At 38.8% G+C, this 16049-nt stretch overlaps 1 protein-coding gene across 1 annotated transcript in view; it reads left to right on the forward strand.

Moving 5' to 3' along the window:
• LOC136886033 (cholesterol transporter ABCA5) overlaps nucleotides 1-16049 on the forward strand; it is a 256631-nt gene that overhangs the window by 66652 nt on the left and 173930 nt on the right. Inside the window, exons 4-7 of the mRNA XM_067158745.2 lie at nucleotides 539-720; nucleotides 6181-6382; nucleotides 14283-14358; nucleotides 14437-14590. Of these exons, the coding sequence (XP_067014846.1) occupies nucleotides 539-720; nucleotides 6181-6382; nucleotides 14283-14358; nucleotides 14437-14590 (614 nt within the window). The remainder of the gene's footprint in view (nucleotides 1-538; nucleotides 721-6180; nucleotides 6383-14282; nucleotides 14359-14436; nucleotides 14591-16049) is intronic.

The raw sequence follows: 16049 nt of genomic DNA on the forward strand, positions 1-16049 counted from the left end.
CTCTTTTAGTGTACATGTTTCTAGACTGCGTGTGACAACAACTACAACTTGCTTTACATCGCACTGACACAGGTAGGCCTTACGGCGACAATGGAATAGGAAAGTTCTAGGAGTGGGTACGATGCGGGTGTGGCCTTAAATATGGAAAACCATCTTCAGAGCTGCCAACAGTAGGGTTCGAACCCACTATTTCCCAGATGCAAGCTCACAGCTGCGGGACCCCTAACTGCACACCCAACTCACCCGGTAGACTGTGTGTGAGAATGGGCACAAAGTATGACTTACAGTACACAGAGTCATCTTGGTTCTCATGTTATTCCATATTTGATGTCTTACAAGGTGTAGAACTTGGAACTGCTAGCGAGTCTATTTACTATTCCTTTATCTGCAGTATCCCTGCTGGAAATCATAGTCCCCGAGGTATTAGAATACCTGTACATATTGAATGTTTTCACCTTCAAGCTTTATGTGGCAGCCATTTATTGTTCTTAAAAAAATGTTTGCATCTTTTATTTAAAAACTGCTTCATGTATTACAGATGTTCATGGATGCTGTCAACGACCTATGGCTCGGCATGAACCTGAGCCCTGCAAAACATCCGATCCACTACGTGTTTTACGAAAATGAAGAAGCCCTGCTACAAGCACATTGGACATCTCCGTATGCCTTCACTGCTGCTGTCATATTTGAAACTGACGACCCCATCAACCAGAGACTCAGGTACGGAGGCAGTTCTCATTTTTTACATTGCTCATTATGCTAATGAATCTCAAGGACAGGAATCTAGGAAAGAGAACTGTGCTAAAGTTGAAAGAAGAATCCCACCTTCCAATACTTAAGGTTTTTATAGCTAGTTCATGAAAATACATACATAACCCAGCTTAAACTCTAACTATTTAGTTAAAAGGTTAGTACATGTTTCATTCCTAAAATAAGGAACATCTTCAGCTCAAAATGTAAATGTGAAAATTGACACACATAATTTAAAAAACTGATGGTAAGAATGAGGTTGTAAATGTTTTTATGTTATGATAAAACACATAAAATATGTCATTGATCGTGTTCATAAGAAAATCTACATCCATGAATAAAATATGTTTGTACAAAGTGATCTTATTTCTTCAAAGCTGGGCTGAGTGGCTCAGACGGTTAAGGCGCTGGCCTTCTAACCCCAACTTGGCAGGTTCGATCCTGGCTCAGTCCGGTGGTATTTGAAGGTGCTCAAATACGACAGCCCCATGTCGGTAGATTTACTGGCACGTAAAAGAACTCCTGCGGGACTAAATTCCAGCACCTCGGCGTCTCCGAAGACCTAAAAATGTAGTTAGTGGGACGTAAGACAAATAACATTATTATTATTATTATTATTATTATTATTATGTGTGTATGGACCCAATGGATCACGCAAAGCTCTAACGATTCTGTTTTCTGAGTTGCCAAACAGCTCTCATCCTTTCTCCGTGGATCCTTTTTCGTTCTTCTGTCCACTTTGCTCCAGTCTTCTTTTTCACTTCGTTCTCTGGTTGCACTTTCCATCCATTAATTTTTTTCCTATAAAGGTTTCTGTCCGCGGTGTCATTTGGGTTTATCTGGGCTTTTTCCAGATCCTTCTTCACTTCTAGTACCCATGGAATATTTTTTAGATGTTCTATGTAGGTGAGAATCTTGTGTGTCAGTCTACTTGCCGGCAATCTGTGGACGTGCCCATAGAATTTCAGACGTCTTTTGCGGATGTCTGCTGCAATGTTGGAATGCTCTTCTGTCTCTCTGCGTAACCTCAGTCTATATCCATCTTCTGTTTTTCGGGGACCGAGAATTTTCCTCAGGATTCTCCTTTCTTCTTTTAAAATATTTTCTAGGTCACCTTTCCCGTTTAGTGTAAGGGTCTCACTGGCATATAATACTTCGGGCTTTATTACTGTATTATAGTGTCTGATCTTTGCAAGGCGGGACAAGCACTTTTTATTGTATATGTTGTGAACCCTACCGTAGGCTTTCCGAAATTTTTGTAGGCGAATTTTCTGGGCAACCTTCTCGCCTCCCGTTGGTTCAAGTATTTCTCCCAAGTACTTGAAGTGTGGTACTCGGTTGATTTGCCCATGTGTCGTGTTCAAAGTTTGGATGTCAAGTTTTGAGCAGAAGAACTTGGTCTTTTCAAAGGAAATTTGTAGGCCAACCTTTCCAGCACATTCGCTAAGGGTTTCAATTTGTTTAACGGCTGTGAATACATCATCTGTAAGTATGGCCAGGTCATCTGCAAAAGCGAGGCATGATATCTCAATACCGTCTTTGGGTCGTCCTAGTCGTATGGGGCGCCAGTATCCCATGTCTTTCAATACCTTTTCCCACTCGCGGATGACTTTGTCTAGGACGAGGTTGAAAAGAAGCGGAGATAAGCCGTCACCTTGTCGGACGCCAGTTTTAATCGGGAATGGTTCAGAGATCTCCCCCATGAATTTAACTTTGGAGATTATTATTATTATTATTTCTTCAAAAAGTAAGTTGGAACTATTACTGTTGTTACTTTATATAATCATTCATAAGGTTTTCTCTTCTTTTCATTTTCTTTCTTTCCATTTACAGAGTCTTTTACAATGATTTACCACCAAGTTTACACAAGACCTAACTTCAACTTTGGTTTCTCAAGGAGTTTCCCCAGTACTTGTAAATTGTTTTTTATACATTTTAAGTCCACTAATGTCAGTTTAAAAATATGTGAAGTTTAAATAAAGTAACAACAGTAATAGTTCCAGCTTACTTTCTTTGTACAAACACGTCTTACACATGGAAGCAGATTTTCTTATGAGCATGAACATTTATATATTTTTAGTGTTTTAGCATAACATAAAAACATTTCCAACCTCATTCTTAACATCTTTCTTTTTTTGTTGTTGTTGTTGTTTAGGCCTACTGAGGACCACGGAGCTCGTTGTTGCTTTCTTCTTCTTCTTCTTCTTCTTCTTCTTCTTCTTCTTCTTCATTTGCTGACTATGAGCCAGCTTTCTCTCCTATGTCCACTTAGGTCCTGTAGTCTTCTTACTTGTAAGGGATGTTGGGAAATCTCCCTGCTGAATGGCTTGACGGAACAGTAGTCGGTCATGAGTTTGTCCCAGTGGGATATCTTGTTATTCCATGTCCAACTGAACTTATGTGATCCATTAGTTCTTAGAAGCCTTGCCTCTTCCTGTTACTGTGATTATCCTGTTAGAGAGTCTTTTGGAATCCAGATGGGCCAAGTGTCCATAAAATGCCAGGCGCTTTTTCCTTATGGACGTGACCTGGGCCCGGCCCTGTTTCATAAAACATCGTTCACTAATATTATTAGTAAGAAACCAATAATATTAAATAATAATATTAGTATTATGTTTCATAAAATTATTAGTTAATATCAGTTATTAGTTTATGAGTCAAAATTATTAGTAGATGTTCCTAATAATATTAGTAAATTGTTTCATAGACAACATGACTAATAAAAGTTACTCATATTATTAGGATTATTTCCATGAGTGTATTTTGACTCATAATTCATATTAATAGTGAAACCAAAGTGAGCGGTATTTTAATATTTTGGCATAAAATCATGAAGATCACTGAAATGGTCGACTCTGATTCAAATAGTAATAAGGAATGAGTGTTGGTATTCACCGTTCAATAAATGTTACGTCAAACATGCGAATACCGGTACAATGGGAAATTTAGGTTAGATTACATAACTTTTGAGTATTTGCTTGATAGGATTTGTAGGTAATAGAACGTTCCACTGCAAGGAATGAGCATAACCTTAAAATAGCAGCTTCGCATTGCACTCCACCGGTTGGTAGTGATGCACAGTATCGTGTTTCTCTAGTGCAGTTCTGTTTGGACACTCCAAGTATCTTTTCAAATCTTGGCTTATATCACCAGTAAACCAAGATGATGCTGGTGATGATTATTGTTTTAAGAGGAAGTAGGCTACAACTAGGCAACCATCATCTATAACAACACTAATCAGATAAAAATGGAAGGGATCCGACATTTTGAAAAATGAAGGTATCGGCTAAAGAAAGAGAAGGGCCACGAAGGGCGTGAAAATGAAAGACTCTCTCGGCCTCGCAACCTAATACTGTCAGGGTCGGAAAAGAACAAGAGTTGAACAAGGGAGGTCGGAAGGGTAGATGAAAATGAGCCTGGCACAAGTAAGTTGAAGCAATGGCAGGACTCATCTCAGTGCCCCATGTTCGCCAACACACGCTCCCAAGTTGAGAGCCCTGGGACCCCTTTTAGTCGCCTCTTATGACAGGCAGGGGATACCGTAGCTGTTATTCTACTGCCCCCACCAACAGGAGGTAGTAAATAAAGATTTTGCTAGTCCATCTCAACAGAGATTTTCAAGAGCACATGAAATGAAAAAGTAAAAGGAACAAGGAGAGTTGTAGTGTGCAAAAGGTTGCGAATAGTTGATGCTTTAACTCAATCACTTTCCTAAATAAATTTTCTTCTCTCACTTTATTTTCACTTCTTTTATACATTTTCATATGTATCGAAGTCACAACAATGAAAATATCAAGTGACCCTTTTGAACATGTGGATTAATAGTCGGTTGTAGTCAGGCATTAGCCTACTGCTAGGAACAAACCCAAACCAAGAACATATGCAACAGACCGATTCTAACCTCTATTTGTATCAGCTGACTAATGAACTAATATTATTAGTGAAGATATTTTATTAGTCAAGTGTAAATCTTTATGAAACAGAATTTGGTTAACTAATAATTATTTTTTAAAGTCTAATATTATTACGTAATATTATTAGTTAGTTTTATGAAACAGGGCCCAGACGAAACTATCATTACATTGTCTGTTTTCAGGCCAACTTTGCTTTACAGGAGCGAAAGCTGGGTGGACTCAGAATATTTTATTCATAAGTTAGAAGTAACAGACATGAAAGTAGCGAGAATGATTGCTGGTACAAACAGGTGGGAACAATGGCAGAAGGGTACTCGGAATAAGGAGATAAAAGGCTAAGTTAGGAATGAACTCAATGGATGAAGCTGTACGCATAAACTGGCTTCGGTGGTGGGGTCATGTGAGGCGAATGGAGGAGGATAGGTTACCTAGAAGTATAATGGACTCTGTTATGGAGCGTAAGAGAAGTAGAGGGAGACCAAGTCGACGATGGTTAGACTCAGTTTCTAACAATTTAAAGATAAGAGGTATAGAACTAAATAAGGCTACAGCCTAGTTGCAAATAGAGGATTGTGGCGACATTTAGTAAATTCACAGAGGCTTGCAGACTGAACGCTGAAAGGCATAACGGTCTATAATGATGTATGTATGTATGTATGTATGTATGTATGTATGAAAACATGTAAGAAAAGAGTAGGTTACTTTTTTTTTTTTTTCAACTTGCTTTACAGTACATCACAGCAACTCAAATCGGTCTTTTAGTGACAGTGGTATACGATAGGGCTCAGAATGGCAAGGAAGCAGCCATGGCCTTAATTAAAATACAGCCTGAGCATTTGCCTGGTGTGAAAATGGGAAATCACAGCAATTCTATAAACAACAAATGTGTTTTCAGGAAATTCTATAAGACAATTTTTCATAGTGTCGAACTCCGACTCGTTGGCTGAATGGTCAGCGAACTGGCCTTCGGTTCAGAGGGTCCCGGGTTCGATTCCCGGCCGGGTCGGGGATTTTAACCGTCATTGGTTAATTCCAATGGCCAGGGGGCTGGGTGTTTGTGCTGTCCCCAACATCCCTGCAACTCACACACCACACATAACACTATCCTCCACCACAATAACACGCAGTTACCTAAACATGGCAGATGCTGCCCACCCTCATCGGAGGGTCTGCCTTATATGGGCTGCACTCGGCTAGAAATAGCCACACAAAATTATTATTAGTGTCGAACTTATATGTTTTAAGACCATCTTTAAAACAACTGTGTTTCAAATACTTTGTTCTACACACGATATGGCTGAAGATGACCTTTAAATAGTTTGAAATTAGTCCCATTAAATGTTTATTAATAAACACTATTTAATTTGTATTGAAAAGGTGGAACAATTCACTTATTATTTTATTTGGTTTTATCCTCGTGTATGTTAATTTCCTCCTTCCTAGCTTAGATATAATAAAATTGTACGGTATATATCATAAACAGATTACATGATGGGGGTGGTATGTTTTATTTCAGCTACAAGATCCGGCTGAACCCCTCGTACAGCACAGTCCCAGTGACCACTCGGCTGTACATGCCCGGTGTGACGTGTCGAGCGAGAGAGAGTCACTGGAGTGGTATGTTCCCCTTGGAACCTGGGGACATCTGTCCAGTCAATAACTATTTCTACTCAGGTTTTGTGGCAATTCAAGCTTTGTTGGATTACACCAAAATAAGGGTAAGTTACTGCAGTTTTATTCCTTGTATATTGTGGAGTATTTTACTCGTTTGTATCTTAGTCATTCCTCTTACTGGAATTCTGTCGAGTTAATTATCTTTCATGGCTCATCTGCATTATCGAGGAGGTTGCAAAAATGTTGCATGCAGTGCTCCATAGTAATTATACTGTTTAATTTTTCCATGAATTATGAGGTCATGTATCGTAATGGTTCTTCTGAGGTGGACATTATACATTGAGTTTCTCCCATTGATTGGCCAGCAGGTGCGACCAGCTTATCTGCCTCCCGTTGACTCATCACTCCCCGCATAGCAACAAGAATAGCTCTATGTTCACTTTAAAAGAAATAAATTTCATTATGATAGGTCCGTATTGAACTGTGATTACAAGAGTGTTTAAATAATGTATTATTCAGGTCCACCTTTTCAATACAAATTGTACAATGTTTTAAATTACATATACGTTCAGGGACTAGTTTCGACCTAACAGTAGGTCATCATCAGTCTAAAGCAAATCAAACACAAATGTATCAAAGAAATTAAACAATCTAAAGACACAAAGGTCTTAAAAATGTACATACCATGTAAGATATTAAGATAAGAATTCAAGAGATGCGCTGCACTACGTTAAAAAAATAGCTCTATGATAGAGATTCATAATAAATACAGTGCGCCGTACAACATTAAAAAAGTTGTTTAAGAAAGAGATCCTTAAATTGCTGGTCAAGGATTTCAATTTAAAGATTCAAAGATCAACTGATCCGAAGTAACGCTGTCTTCCGAAGATGTTCATAAATTTAGTACACATGGATACGAATTAAGAAAACTAGTAATTAAGAATTAAAACATTAAGCTCGTACCTTATGACAGGAGATGTTGAAAATGTTCTCCTCCTGCATCAACACATTTCTGGCATCGTCTTAGGAAACTTTGACTTCACACGCATAAGTTTGTCTGCCGTAATTGAGGCTGTGTTCTTTCAGTTCGTCCAACATGTGAGGAGTTCAAAAATAAAAAAATAAAAAAAATCTCTTTATTTGCAAATGAGGTGTCTACCTCAGTGGCAAATGGTACACTAAAATACATTATTGTAAAGCACTAAATATTAAATTAACAAGAGAAGAAAATTTTCCTATAATACAATATTTTACAATTTACGCTAACAATGTTTTCTCTTAAACACACAGCTCATCCTTAATAAATTTATATCATTTACAAAATTCTACTTATAATATCTCCTGTACTACTTACAAATATAGTCACCTGATATACAGTATGTGGAATTACTTCAAATGATACTATACAACTGGTATAAGATTAATGTTTACATTGCATTTATTTACTTATTTACTTTTTTTTTTTTTACCCGTTCTGGAACCTAAGTAGCATAACGACCTGCTGCGTCTTAACCAGAGCCCCCTTTGCTACCACTTTTCAGAGTTCCTGAAGGGCCTTCACAGCTACCGTAGCGGTCCCAGGGCCCTCGAAGTCCCCACTGTACTTCACCCCTACAGGCAGTCCCCTACTTTGGCTGTCCAAACTCCTTAGACCGGGGGATGGAATTAATTTATTCACACACATTTTTTTAAATTTACAATAACCTGCACTGGTCGAATGCCCTCTAACACTTCATTTATTTTCTCTGTTGCTGTTTATTCTCTTCTTGAATATCTGTACAGATTTTGGAAAAGGATCAAACACTACCCCTGGTAAACTGTTCCACTCCTTCACACCCTTCCCAATGAATGAAAATTTACCCCAATCGCTTCTGCTAAAATTCCTTCTAATTTTATATTTGTGGTCAGTCCTGCCGATATAATTATTTTCCAACTGAAGCCTCTCACGGATATCTCCTCATGCTTCTTCTCTTGTATAGGCTCTATATAATCCTATAAGTCTAGTTTTCCCCCTTCTCTTACTTAAAGTTTCCCACCCAAGTTCGTTTAACATTTCTGATACACTACTCTTTCTCCTGAAATCCCCTGTTACAAATCTTGCTGCTTTCCTCTGCACACTATCTATTCCTTTTATTAGGTATTCTTGGTGAGGATCCCAAACACTGTTTGCATATTCCAATAATGGACGAACCATACTCAAGTAACTTTTTTCTTTTAATTCTTTGTTGCATCCTTTAAGTAGCCTCATTATGACATGTAACGATCTGTATGCTTTCCCAACAATGTCATCAACATGACCCTTCCAGTGCAAATTACTTTCAAATCTCACACCTAAGTATTTGCACTTGCCATCTTTTGGGATAACTACCTCATCCAAAGAATAATCAAATTCAGTTTTAAAGCTCCTGTTTGTAAAAGTTGATTTGCCTCCATTAACCTTCATATTATTTTCTTCAACCCATTGTTGGATACTTTCAAGGTCCCTTTGTAATTCTGAACAATCCTCAATGTTGTTTATTTCCCTATAAACAATTATGTCATCCGCATACAATCTTATTTTTGATGTTATATTGTTCCCTAAATCATTTGCGTATATTAAGAAAAGTAACGGACCGATTATACTACCCTGTGCAATTCCCTTCCAAACTTTCTCTTCCTGAGATACATTATTTCCTACTTTGACTTTCTGAACCCTTGAATTTAGAAATGTTTTTATCCAACGTGTAACCCTTACGTCCAATCCTATTCCCTCCAATTTCTTTAATAATATTCCATGTTCCACTCTATCAAAGGCTTTGGAAAGATCTATGGCTATGCAATTTAACTGACCTCCTGAATCCAATTGATCTGATATGTCCTGCTGAAATCCCACCACTGCATACACTTTATATTTTGAGCTCCTCTGTAAATAAAAGTCACAAACAGTTAAATTTGGGGACCGTGTCGGTCATAAGTCTGTACTAATAACACCATCTTCAAAAATTTCCTCAATTAATTTTAATGTATCATTAGCTGTATGTGCGGTGGCAGAGTTTTGTTGAAAATATCCATTTCGACAGTCAGTGTTAGTCATTTCATCAGAAAACGGTTTGAGTTTGGTTTAGATTCAATTTTAACATTTTCATAGCCGGCCACGCTGAGCCCTTCAAAACCCCAGCTTCTTGTCAAAGTCGCCTTAGGGATTTTGTAGATGTATATTCTATTCTTTCTGGGAATTCATTTACTTTTTCCTCGTTAAGTACACACTTTTTAACAATTCGCTTCTCATCGAGTAAAGAACGAGTTCCTCTCAATTTGTTTATGAGTTTCAGCACAGTCTCTATATACGGAGGGCGCACACTTGGAAATTATGTTACAAATCGCCTAACGACTTCCCTGCAAAACTCTGCTTTTACATAATTATTGTACATAAGTACCCTTTCCTCTATCGTATACACATGTGGAGGCATTATGAGAATTGTACCCCGAAGTAACACTTCACAACTCGAGAACAGCTGGAACGACAGATCGACACTTAATACACGTTCTAAGCACGGACCTGAACTGCGAAGTGCGGGCATTTCCGTGCTGTCGCTGTGCTGTGTAATGGGAAGTGATGAGTCAACAGAAAGCAGATAAGCTGGGCGCGCCTGCCGGCCAATAAATGAGAGAAACTCAATGTAGTACTGAACGTAACTGAGTAAACATTCTGCGGGGACAGCTTTTCTGTTCTCTGTTTGAAAAATTACCATTAGAAGCTGTGGTGAAAGATTTTTGCATTTAATATGCAGCATTTATCATTGACTATGTGTTAGACTTTCAGAGCAGATAAGGGACGTCAGTATGAATAATTTTCTTAAAGGAACCTGTGTCCAGAAATGCTTCATTTGGTAGATAGGAGCAATTTTGTATTTCCTTTCTATATTAAATTCTATGGCCTGATGCCCCAAACATCTGTTAATCGTATTCATACATTGGTCTACCCCGACCGTTCTTACCGCCACACTTCTCTCAGAAACCAACTGAACAAGTCCTGTGTATCTTACAAAGTGTCCTATCATTCTTTCTCTACTTCTGGTCACATTTAGCCAAATCAATCTTCTCTCACCAATTGTATTTAGTATCGCTTCATTTGTGATTTAATCTGCCCACCTCACCTCCAACATTCTTCTGTAACACCACATTTCAAAAGCTTCTATTCTCTTTCTTTCAGAGCTTGTTATTGTCCATGTTTCACTTCCATACAATGCCACTCTCTAGATGAAAGTCTTTAAAAAATCTTTCTAATTCCTATATGAATGTTCAAAGTGAGCAAATTTATTTTCCTAAGAAAGGCCTTCCTTGCTTGTGCCATTCTGAATTTTATGTCCTCCGTACTTCTGCCATCTTTAGTTATTCACTACCCAGGTAACAATATTTATGTACTTCCTTTCAAGACTGTCTCCGTACCATTCAGCAATTTCTCCAGATCTTCTGCAGATTCAGAGATAAAATAACAATATCATCGGCAAATCTCAGAGATTTTATTTCCTCTCCTTGGACTGTGATTCCCTTTCCAAATTCCTCTTTGATTTCCTTCACCACCTATACTATATTAACATTGAAAAGGAGAGAGGCCAAACTACAGCCTTGCCTCACTCCTTTAAAAATTGCTGTTTCTTTTTTTCAAAAACCTTGATTCTTATCATTAATACATAATGTTTTGAATTAATAATGCAGTATCCAAAAATCTCCATGAGTTACAGGAAGTATTCAAAATGTTTTGCACCAGCTTCAATACAGACATGGAAACGGTGCATCATGGACTTCTCCGTGTATTTGAAAATGCTCAAGAGTGCGCCTGACTGTGTCACAAGGAATTATTATTCTTGTCACTAGGTCCTCTTGTTATTAAACCTAAACGAGGTTTTTAAAACTATCCCGAAAGAAAAAAATCTATATCAGATGAACAGGCAGCCCAATTAACTGGACCTACTTTATTGCGAGTGGTTTTTGTCACCACCCAGTTGCTTAGTTGAAATATGTCTGTGAAATAGTATAAATGCGGAATGACATTTCTACATTTGCTATGGGGTTTGAGTTTAATTTCATTTCTTATACTGTATGTGCAAATTTATGGATTTCAGAAGCGGAAAACAGAGTACAGGCCAGATGTTGCCACATGAGCCGTGGGTGTGGGGGAAGCTGGGTAGCTGATCTCGGCTCAGTTGCATGCGAGCTGTCAGGTTTTATGCAGAAAGCCCTGTAGCAGCTCAGGTATTACAGTTTGATCTACAACGTTGTAGTAGATTTCTCCAGTTGAATTGTATGGCACTAGATACAGCCCTGTCATGTGATCATATGTAGGGTCCTTCAGAAAGCGTGCCAGTTTTGAATCACACAGTATATTTTTGTTTCTCTGTTGTCAATGTTGTTACATATCGTTTCAGTATCTATAAATATTCCAATTGTTGCTTCGGTCTGAATTTCTTGCATTCCTTTATTGTGTGTCTAGCCATGGAGCAGTATACTATTGCGCAACATGTGTTAATTGTAAAAAAGGTTTTATCGGTACAGAGAAAGTAATGCAGCAACTGTCAGACGTTTTGCTTAGTTCTAGGGCATAATGAAGCTCCAAATCAATCAACCGTTTGTAGGCTTATAGTTAAGTTCAGTGAAACGGGTTCAACAGTGAACATTAAAACAATTAAGTTGCCCCGTGAGTGGTTTCCTGATCGTCTCATCTCATGTAATAGTGACCAACAACGGCCACAAAGGTCATATGACTTAACCCCTTGTGAAATTTTTCTTTGGGGTTATCTTAAATTAGTCATCATCATCATCATCATCATCATCATCTGCAGTTTCCAGCTGTTGGCCGGGTCTGTTTGGAACATAAGCCTCTCCATCTCCCTTCCCTCTGTCATTCTCTTCGTGTGTCCATACCATCTAAGTCTAGACTCCTCTATCCTATTCTTTAGTGGCTCTTCTTTTACTATATCTCGAACCTTCTCATTTCTCATCTTATCCCATCTCACTCCTATTCTGCTTCTCAGAAATTTCATTTCACTTGCCTGTATTCTGTTCACGGCTCTCTGCCTCATTACCCAAGTCTCAGCTGCATATGTCAGAATAGGTATATAGTACATCCTGTATATCACCCTTTAGCTTCTCTGAGGGACATCCTTGCTCCAAACCTGCCTTCTGACACTTTTCAAGAATGCTCCTGCTTGTCTTCCACGCTCAATTATTTCCTTGTCATTTCTTCCACATTCCTATTTTATACTTCCTAAGTACTTGAAACTCTCTACCTTCCTAAGCTGTTCCCCTCCAAGCACTATCCCTCTCGTAGGTCTCTCCTTCTTTCTAGTTGTGATCACTATCTCGCTCTTTTGGGCATTAAATTTCATTCCATATTGTTCCACCTCATCTACCCAACCATCTAACTTGTGGTATACAAGAAGCACAATATACAAAACACAACTTAAAAGTTTATTGGTTTGCAGTCTTTCATACAATATGCACAAAATGAAGGGAATTTAGACTTGCTTCTTATAAGGATGAACACGCTAGATAATAACTTAAGTAAGTTGACTGTTTGTCGAAGAAGTATTTACATATGTACAACAAGATCCTACATGTACAATGAAGTCTATCTTGACGAGACAGGGTGCCACAAATGAGTGAAAGTTTATGATAGTAGATGGCTATCTGTAGTTTGAGAAGTTAGGATTAAACTTGATACAAAGTTCTTGTTAGCAGAATGCTAGGCAGGTGTATGCAAGTTACAGGGGAGGCTGGTATCTTGAGGCGTAGTTGTCCTGAGGTGAAACCTCCCGATCAGAATTCAGTCCACCTGTTCAGTACACATTTTCAAGAGGGATGCCTCCGTGTCTGACATACGGTGTAGCCTGATCGCTGGACACAGCTGACTGCCTGGAGCAGTGGAAATGTTGCTCCAATATATACTCGTTGGCTGACATCACACAACATACGCCAGCGCGCTGCTGTCCACACACTCGTACCGTCGAGTAGGTTCAGTGCGGGAGCGGGCTGTGGAGCTTCCAGGCGGACGACACTAAAACATAACTGTCCCTGGATATCCTCTTCTTTTTCTCCCCAGACTAACAGGTCATCTGCAAACATCATCACTTTCCTTTTCCCTTCTCCAATTTTCCTTGCCACTTTTGTCATTATCTTGTCCATTGTTACTAAGAAGAGCAAAGGTGACAGAGCACTTCCTTTTTTTAATCCACCTTTTTGCTCAAACCAGCCTGTTTTCTCTCCTCCTATTTTCACACAGCTGACACTCCCATTGTACATCTCCTTTACTCTTCCTACGGTCTGTTCCTCGACACCTTTTCTCTGTTAGACTTCCCATACCTTGTTTCTATACACACGATCATAAGCTTTCTCAAAGTCCACGAGGGCCATCACAAGATCCTTTCGCCATTCATAACCCTGAAACATCCTTGAATTAAAGGAAGAAATTCAATGAATTGTTGGCAAAATCCAAGTGGAATCTTGTAGACAGTCATAGCAAATTCATGGACAGAGTTATTGCATGCCAGCACAGTAGGAGAGGTCATGTGCCCAGCATGAAGAGAGGGCCACAGGCCCTAAACTTTGCCACTGCTGAAGTTAAACAAACAAACGAATGAACAAATAAAAAGGGGAATGTGTGATGAAAATGCTTATTGTTCAAAACACGTTAACAAAATGTATAAAGTTCATAATTTGATATATCAAAATGGGTACACTTTTTGAAGGACAGTATAGTATCCCAGCCCACACATAAACTGAAAATTGCTGTTGAAAGCAGTAATATGAAAGCTCTTAACTACCAAATGGAGGATTCCAGACATGATTTCCTGTGGAAAAATTGTTCATTCTGATCCCTACATTATTTCCTGGAGGTCTGTAATATAGCATGGATATATCCTGTATACCTTACCTTTTAACAATTCTTATTAAGGTTCATAAACATCCTTCTCTCCCTCATATAATGTAATGGTGATAGTCAATCAAGAGCATTCCTGTTCACAGTTGGATTCAGATCAAAAGGACATCAAGGTACCTGAGTTCATTTTGGAACTGATGCCCAAAAGTGCTTTCACTGGAGGTGAGTTGTCGTATATGTTGTAGTCATGTCTCTTTGATCTTGTGTTTTCATCACTAACTCTGGCTATATTATTCACAGACTGGCTGTATGCATTACGAGTGTTCATCCCCTACCACATGATGCTCTCCTTCTCCAACTTCATCACCTACCTGCTCATTCTCATCGTCGGCGAGAAGGAGAAAAAGATCAAAGAGGGAATGAAGATCATGGGCCTGAGAGATTCTATATTTTGGTAAGTAACCATAATATTTTTTTATTTTTTTATTTTTAATAATTTGCTTTATGTCACACTGGCACAGATAGGTCTTACGGCGACAATGGGAGAGGAGAGGGGTAGGAGTGGGAAGGAATTGGCCATGGTCTTAATTAATTAACTATTGTGAATATGAGAAACTACGTGAAATCATCATCAGGGCTGCCGGCAGTGGGGTTCAAACCCACCATATCCGAATACTGGATACTGGCCGCACTTAAGCGACTGCAGCTATTGAGCTTGGTTTTCCAGCTTTTAAAGACACCACTCAAACTTATTCATCTACTGATGTCATTCCACGCCATCTCTCCACTGACATTTCAGAACATACCACTTAATCGAGCAGCTCGTCTCCTTTCTCCCAAGTCTACCCAGCCCAAAACTTTGCAACATTTTTTTGTAACGCTACTCTTTTTGTCGGAAATCATCCAGAAAAAATCGAGCTGCTTTTCTTTAGATTTTTCCAGTTCTTGAATCAAGTAATCCTGGTGAGGGTCCCATACAGTGGAACCATACTCTAGTTGGGATCTTACCAGAGACTCGCTCAGTAAATATGTCTGTGCAGTTCTATCTAGTGTTGGTAACTTTGTTAGTGTGTAGTCAAATACTAAATGACATTTTAATTGTATAATCACGCCTAACTTCTGTTTAATTGTAACCGAGCTCGATAGCTGCAGCCGCTTAAGTGCGGCCAGTATCCAGTATTTGGGAGATAGTAGGTTCGAACCCTACTGTCGGTAGCCCTGAAGATGGTTTTCCATGGTTTCCCATTTTCACACCAAGCAAATGCTGGGGCTGTACCTTAATTAAGGCCATGGCCGCTTCCTTCCCACTCCTAGCCCTTCCCTGTCCCATCGTCGCCATAAGACCTATCTGTGTCGGTGCGACGTAGAGCAACTAGCAAAACAAAACGAAAATATTTAATTGTAATACATCTGTAATTATTGTCCCTTTGGTGAGCATTTTATTATATAATACTATTATAATACCAATATAAATGGTCCATTATTGGATATTATAAATTTTTCTTATAACTCATTCCTGGTTGCCAGCATTTCACCCCAGTGGTGCTAAGTTGGGCTCATCAGATGGTAAATAGCACACCCACCAAGATGCATGGCTAGTGCATGAGCCCAACTTAGCACACTGGGGCAAAACGCTGGCAATCAGGAATGAAGTACCTGGAAAATTTATAATGTCCAATAACGGACTATTTATATTGGTATTATTAATTTACTCATTCGGGACAAATATTTCAGGTTCCCTATGGGAATCAACATGTACATCATAGTACTATTATTACCGCACTAAAGTCGGTAGACTCAACTTTTACGTCTCTACTGAAATTTGCCCAGAGAGCATTAAAAAGGCTATTTTGTTTCAAATTTTATGCCCTACACCCCCACCTTCTCTGCTCTAGCCCTTATATCTGGATACT

The sequence above is a fragment of the Anabrus simplex genome, chromosome X (genome assembly GCF_040414725.1).
Source record: "Anabrus simplex isolate iqAnaSimp1 chromosome X, ASM4041472v1, whole genome shotgun sequence".
Classification (NCBI taxonomy): Eukaryota; Metazoa; Arthropoda; class Insecta; order Orthoptera; family Tettigoniidae; genus Anabrus; species Anabrus simplex.